Source organism: Podarcis bocagei (assembly GCF_964188305.1).
Source record: "Podarcis bocagei genome assembly, chromosome: 12".
Lineage (NCBI taxonomy): Eukaryota > Metazoa > Chordata > Lepidosauria > Squamata > Lacertidae > Podarcis > Podarcis bocagei.
The window spans coordinates 30,435,563-30,442,660 of record NC_138137.1 but is presented as its reverse complement, the minus strand read 5'-3'; the positions used below and the strand labels follow the sequence as shown (position 1 = coordinate 30,442,660).

The 7,098-nt window shown below is 44.2% G+C and overlaps 1 protein-coding gene across 5 annotated transcripts in view; it reads right to left on the bottom strand.

Annotated features, from left to right (window-relative positions):
• Positions 1–42: 42 nt before the first annotated feature.
• Positions 43–7,098, bottom strand: part of VWDE (von Willebrand factor D and EGF domains) — a 50,464-nt gene continuing 43,408 nt past the window's right edge. For all 5 annotated transcript variants that reach the window (XM_081164257.1, XM_081164259.1, XM_081164260.1 and 2 more), the window contains 6 exons: positions 6,060–6,155; positions 3,761–3,856; positions 3,547–3,642; positions 2,814–2,909; positions 922–1,025; positions 43–816 (listed from right to left, as the gene is read on the bottom strand). In XM_081164257.1, the coding sequence (XP_081020383.1) occupies positions 796–816; positions 922–1,025; positions 2,814–2,909; positions 3,547–3,642; positions 3,761–3,856; positions 6,060–6,155 (509 nt within the window). In that variant the 3' untranslated portion in view covers positions 43–795. The remainder of the gene's footprint in view (positions 817–921; positions 1,026–2,813; positions 2,910–3,546; positions 3,643–3,760; positions 3,857–6,059; positions 6,156–7,098) is intronic.

Sequence of the window (7,098 nt, the reverse complement as noted above, 5' to 3'; positions counted from 1 at the left end):
TTCCATGACTGAACTGGCACCTCACAAATTGCAAGACAGGATCCCAAGCAATATTAGGCACAGGTTTCTTTTCTAAAGCTTGCTCCCTCCAGCTATCATGGATTGGGAATCCAAATTATCTGCCTTATCCAAGTATTTATTACACAAATTTAAAGCTGCCATAACCTAGTTCTGAGGCACCATGACAAAGGTATAATTGATGGTGTATTATGCCTGATTTGGATAATTTCGTTGGTTTTCAAAACCATACTGAGATGGATTCTTTGCTGTAACAAACTCGGGGTACTCCAGCCAGAGTAGCAGTGTGATGGATGTTGACTGCCAGTCAATCAGGAGCATTTGCTGCTATTCTGAGCTAGCTGCAACTTACTCAGCCATTTGTGGTTAAGGTAAAGCCTGGTCCAACCTCACCTGGAAGTATCTAGCAGCCCAGTCCCCCTTGGATCCCACATTTGATGCCACTATCTTTCTGCTGCAAAGAGCCTGTACACCACAGCCATGGGGAGAAGCAGGCCACTGGGTGCTTCGAGGTGAGCCCTAGACAGGCTTCTGCTTAACGTGATTGGCTGGGAAGGTTGCAGCATGCCTGGCAAAGCAGCGTTGTGCCCTACACAGAGGCAGCCTTGCGGGGAAGGGAAGAACTTCAAAGTATTCATATGAAGAACAACTCTGCACTCTACATGTGGAAGGGGCCAGATTGTGCCACTCGTGTAACATTGTCTTGAGTAATCCTCTCCACACCAGAGATGGCTGGCATCCATGCAGCACACCGTGTGACCCAGAGACATTTGTTCTTCACGCGTGACGTCCTTGTACCTTGAAACATAAGCAGCAAAAAGACCGGCAAATTAGGATGCAGCTTAATTTCTCCCTAAACCTCTTCCATCTTTCGAAAGCACTGAGTATTTGTACTATGATTACCTGAATTTTTTTGGCACATGTGACTCCCGTGTAGCCAGGACGACAAGCACATACGTTCGGCAGTATGCATGTACCTCCGTATAGGCATTTCCGGTTGCACGTGGCTGAAACATACATGTGTGCATGTGTTTTAATCTGGCAATCAAACAAAACCTGTCTGTCGAGGAGAGAGCCCCTGGGGATTCTGCAGTAACTCTTAGGGTGCACAAGCATGTGTTTACATGCTACAGCTCAGCAAGAACAACAACAAAAAGCATTGGTCAGAAAGGCATCCCTCGTTCAGTTTCCAAATGGCCCATGAATATACAGCAACAAAGCAACGTTTTCAAGAGTGTGTGGCTCTGCTAATGGCCCTGTCATTTGAAGAATGTTGCACTCCTATAAGATGATTTAAAAAATGATATCACACTCCTCAAAGGCTGTGAAAAAAATGTATGTATTCACTTCCTATGACACAGTGTTGGAGATGCTAATTTTAGACATATTTGATGAGGCTGTAGGGAAATACAGAAGTACTGGGCCAAAAGAGATATCAGGGTAAACAGACTGCTAACAAATACAACTGTGTAGCTTTCAGGAAAGCTTGATGGTGCAATCCTGTAAAATGGCAGGTAATATGTGGATTGCAGCCTGTTTGCTAGTGGAAGCAACAGCAAAAGGGAGTAGTGTGGATTTTATTTTTGCCAATAATGAAGACTAGGAAAGGAATACATGGCATAGGAATTTAATGTGTAAGGGTGCAATTTTAACTCCAGCTGGCTGAGTTGCCTTAGGAAGAGCAGGAACCACTGTTCAGCTAGGGAAGATGGAGGGACTGTGCACATATGGAATGACCTGCCACTGGATGTTCCTTGGCAGAAACCTCAGCTCTGCTGATGGACTGGAGAGGGGGAATGAAATGTGTTGGGTGAAAGCATGGAGATGCCATGCTCAAAGCCTCTTCACCTCCCCCAACACACCTGCAGAAATGCTGAGGTTCCGTGCAACAGCCCTGGGCTGGAGAAGTTAATTCCCTCCAGTTGATGACAGGAGGAGGAGGAATAAAGAATGCCCCCTCGTTCACTTCCAGCAGTGAAACAGCAGGGCAATGGATGCAGAGTCTACTGTGCCAGCAGATCTCTTTGCACAATACTGGAATAGAAATGCTAATTGTGAAAATGTTAAGAGGGAGGTGTTAAATCATAGAACTGTGGAGTTGGAAGAGACACCCAGGGTCATCGTCCAACCCTCTGCAATGCAGGAATCTCATACATGGCAGATGGCCACTGGAAAAAAAAAGAAAAGTTTCATTATATTGTTTTAGTTTGAGCTTCAAATATAATGTTAACTTATTCACCAAGGATTTAAAGAGGAACTTTTTTTTAGTTTCAGGTTTTAGATTTATTTTTAATTTTTTAATGTTATGATCTAGTACAGGGGTGGGGAACTGGATCTGACCAGATCCAGAAGTAGCTAGCCCTCCAACAAGCCACTTTTGACAGGTGGAAGGGCTCTCCATCTGTCAGTCACCTGATGTTGTGTATGACATTGGCAGGTGACTGAAAAGTCATGCCTCAGCTGCAAAGAAGAAGCCACCGTTTGAATTCAAAAAGACAGTACTGAAGTAGATTGGCAAAAATCTGGCTGGGTATAGGGCAGTTTCCTACATTCCATGGAACTGACATTTCTGACCATCAGACATAAAAGCCCTATTGTTTTTAAACATGACTGATTACCCTGGGATGAATGGAAGGTGAGGCAAGAGTACTTGATCTCGCAGGGAATGCTCTCTTTCAAGTTACTTTAATAAAGACCAGTTCATATGGTGCAGCTCTGGATGAACAAGCTATTAAAAGTCCTATAAAAACACCTGTGGTCCCCGCCCCGTAATCCAAACATTACATCCGACTCACGTGTTTGACACTGAACTCCTTCCCATCCTGGAGGGCAATGGCAAGTACTTGGTCCAATACATTCGCCCCCGTTCCTGCACTTCTGAAGGCATATAGCTGTAAAAGAAAGGCATGCGTAGAAAGAGAAGTGTGAATACCCTCAATGGCTCAAAATCAGTGCAAACAATGAACAAATGTAACTGGGAACTGTAAGATATACCTTTGCTTAATCTGCCTGCCATATTGATGCGTTCCCACCCTTGATAGTTTTCTGCGAGCTTAGGCAAATTCTAACAACTGTCTGCTACTCTTGGCGATGGCATTTGCTGGCTTTTTATATATGAAATTAATGCAACCTAATGTTGACCTCATTTACATTAGTTTAATCAAGCTACAGCCTCATGTCTTCTGGAGGAGAAATGGGAATTTGTCTCCCAGAACTGTGGTAATGCTTCAAAAAGACTGAGGGAGACATGCTGTTCCAGTGAGATACTAAGTTGAGCATTCAAAGCCTGTTTGCTTAAGAACAAGGAAATCTGAGCATGCCATTCTGGAGCAGAAGGTAAGACCTGCTTCCATCATTTAGACAGGAAAACCCTCAGGGTCACATTAAGCAGCAGTGGAAAGATGCCCTCCAGTTACAAGCAAATCTAAATTAAATGCTACTTATTGCTGTAGCTTGGATGGAGAGCCTTTTTTATATGCCCAATTTAACAGGCTTCTTCTTTTCCAAGCGGCTGAGAGTAATACCTACGAGTGTTACATCTTTTGCCTCTCCAGCCCGATGGGCAGGAACAAATGTTTGGGCCCACGCATCTTCCTCTGTTCATGCATACCGGGTCACAGACACCTGAAACCAAAGAGCAACGAGAAAACGCTCAGCACACGAGACTGAGCTGCCAGAATTGCCCTGAGTTGGCGTGCTGAGATGCGAGAGCATTTTATTTTTTTAAATGAAGCAACCTTACTTTTTTCACACCGTCGGCCACCGTAGCCACCAGGACAGGCGCAAACATTGTTTCTCATGCAGTGGCCGCCATTCTTACAGGCAGGGTTGCAGATGGCTAAAGACAAGAGAGAGAGAGAGAAGTGAGGCAGTGGTTCGAGTGTTGCATAGCAGAGGGGCCTATTATTTTCATTTTCTTTTCTACAGGGAAAAGGCACCTTAGGAAGGGGTGCGGGATGCGGCCCTCAACTCTTCTGTATCTGGCCCTCCAGATTCTTCGCAGGTCACATCCCCTCATTGGCTCCCCTTCATATCCTGTTTTTGCCAGTCTGGAATGTGTCCTTGAACTCTGGTCATGCCTCTGGTTTCACGAGATGGAGGGCACAGAGGGGTCTGTGAGCACAAGCACACTAGTGGCCAAAATTGTGGAAACCTTTTGGGAAAAAGTATATTTCTGAGGTTTGATGGCTCATAACACCTGATTGCCTCTCTAAACACTCATGCTCATTGGCTACATTCAAATGAAGGAAAGCGATTGCATATCAACCTAAGCAAGTTGTGCTTCCATTTTCTGGTCATTTGGCTATAACTTTGTTTTTTTTTTTGTTTTTTTAAAAAACATTTTTTATTGCATTTTTTCCAGATAAAGATACACAGTCAGATATACAAAGACATAAGAACATCAAGAAAAGAAAAGAAAGAAAAATGAATCATTTCAAAACTTTTTTTCAGTCTTCTACCGGACTTCCCCACATCTCCCTCACCGTGCATTCTTAAAAATAAAAGTATCAGCAAATTATAACCTTGTTTCATGTGTTTCTTTTGTACTTTCAGCTAATTGCTTTTTAAGTTTAAATTACTTAATTAATTTACTCCAAGAACCAATATAATGTTATTTTAAACATTTAAACATTAGACCTTTCCATTTGGCTATAACTTTAGATAGAATTGAACAAACTTCATTGCATTACTGTCAGGGAACTGACATCGGAGGGAGAGGCGAAGGGGAGGCTCCCAGATGATGCTGGCAAAGGACCCAGCAGCAGGGGGAGAAACAGCTCAGTAGAGGGGGAAGCCAATCAGTGCAACACCAGGGATAAAGGGGGGCAGATGGGGGAATCGGAGAGAGGGCTCCAGGACTCTTCACTGGACATCAGTGAGGAGAGCCCAGGTCCTCCGCTACCCACGCCTTCCCTGCGCAGAAGACTCCCGCGCAGTGAGAGGAGGAGGAGACTGGGGGTCAAACAACTTTTATGTTGGAAGAGGTTCAAGAAACGCCCACTGACGGATTCTGCCAGTGACTGAGGCAGCCACGATGAGAAGGGGCTGTGCAGTCAGAAAGGTTTAACAAGGCAAATTAACCGAGAAAGGCACCAGTTTACGCACGAGTAACTCATACCCACTACAATTACATTCTTCATTAACTTATCTTTCCATTGATATATAATTTTATGGTATTACTCAAAAAAAGTGTTATGAGCCATCAAACCTCAGAAATACTCTTTGTCCAAAAGGTTTCCACAATTCCACAGCTACCTGTGTGACCCTCAGAAGTGAATGCCGCCCACGGTGTTTTAAAGGTTCCCTACCCCCCTGATCTTGTTAGATCTGAAATTCTCATCATTGAGGGTTGAGAATGGGAGCTGATTGGTTCTCTCCAGCTTCTTAATTAGAAAAGCTAGTGCTGCTCTGAAACCTGTGACTACTGACTGTCCACACTTAGGCCTATTCATTCCCCATCAGCACAATCTGATGAAGATCAAAGGTGGGGCAGTGTCCTCTTTTGTGGATCATGTATAAAGCGGGTTGTATATGATGAATGGTGCTGGTGTTGAGACCTGCCCCCCGCTGCCCTGCCACAATACAGTTAATATGGGAAAGGCTGAAACCTGATGGCAATGAAACCCTCCATCTGGATCCAGCAATGCTTCTGCAACAAATCCCTCTCCTTCAGCTCCTACAAATTCTGACCAAGTGCTTGGGTTTGCCCAATGCTCGGACCACGATAAGCTACATTATCCCCACCAGGAGTGTTTTTAGAGCACTGGTCCATGGCACAAATTTGCATGTGCTAATTATATGTTTTGCCAGCACTGGATTGTGCAGAGTGCCCATAACCGAAATGGGTGGAGGCACAGAAGTTGTGGGGTCCACCACAAAGACACAGGGGACACCACCCCATCGCAGTGCCCTTTGTGCCTGCTATATGATCCATTTGGAGCCATTCTATCAATGTTTATTCCCTTAAAAGTAGAAGTGTGTGTGTGGGGGGGAACCATTAATTATCACACGTTTCTTTTAAAATAGCACAACAAAATTACCATTCTGGCAATAGGCACCGAAGAATCCATGGGGACAAAGGCAAATGTTTGGTTTAATACAGGATCCACCGTTGAGACACACTGGGTCACACACAGCTAGAGAAGACAAGGAGAGAAGAGAAGAGAATTCATTTTAAAGGTTAAGCGGAAACACATTTAAGCATGTGTGCCATGTAGCGATTTCATTTCACTGCACGCAAATACTTTGTTAAGTCACTTAACTAAGTTGTAATGGGAGAAATAACTGAAGCGTAATTTGCTTTGAACTGTTCTTTGGAAGGAGGGCTGCTATTTCTACCGGGCCAAAAGACAAAAGAATAACCTATGCTTATTTGAATAGGTGGCTTATATAAATATATGCTCAGTTAGAAGTGCCTTTTCACAACTAGCACCGAAACTGTAATTAACAACAAAACACCCTCCTTTTTCTGGGAGAACAAAGGAAAACCCTAGTTGGGTAGCTTAAGAGGCCAGGTGACAGTCCTACCCAGTGTTTAAAAAATCAGTGAGAACTACAAGAAACTGCATGAAATATTATTAAAGCTGATCTTGCACACATAAGAGGGTATTTGATTTTCAAAGCTATAGCAACCCCTGACTCCCCCCATACAGCCTCTCTAGAAGGTTGGAACCCACCCTCCCTAAACCCCAGTTTAGGAAGCCAGGGGCTGCTGAGGGGAGGAGCAGGCAAGAGCTCCTGTGGCTTCAGTGGAGAGATCCGAGCAGCAAATTCTTCTTCCATAACTTCCTTAAGTAGGATTGAAACCTTGACTGTTATTCTGCAGAGGAAGGTTGAGCAGAGCTCCACCAAGTAGTTTCTACAGAAGCTTTCCAGACAGAAGTTCTTGTGGGAGCCGCTCCCTCTCCATCCCTACCTTAACCCTGGTGTGAATAAATCTCTTACCACAACCAGCTTAACGCTGGTCCTTCAAAGCCTGCCACTTTTCATATCACCAATCGTGATTTCAGCATTTTTGAGCTGATCTTGTCTCTCTTGGTGGCAACGTGTGTGTATGGTTTTACTGCAAATAAACGGCCT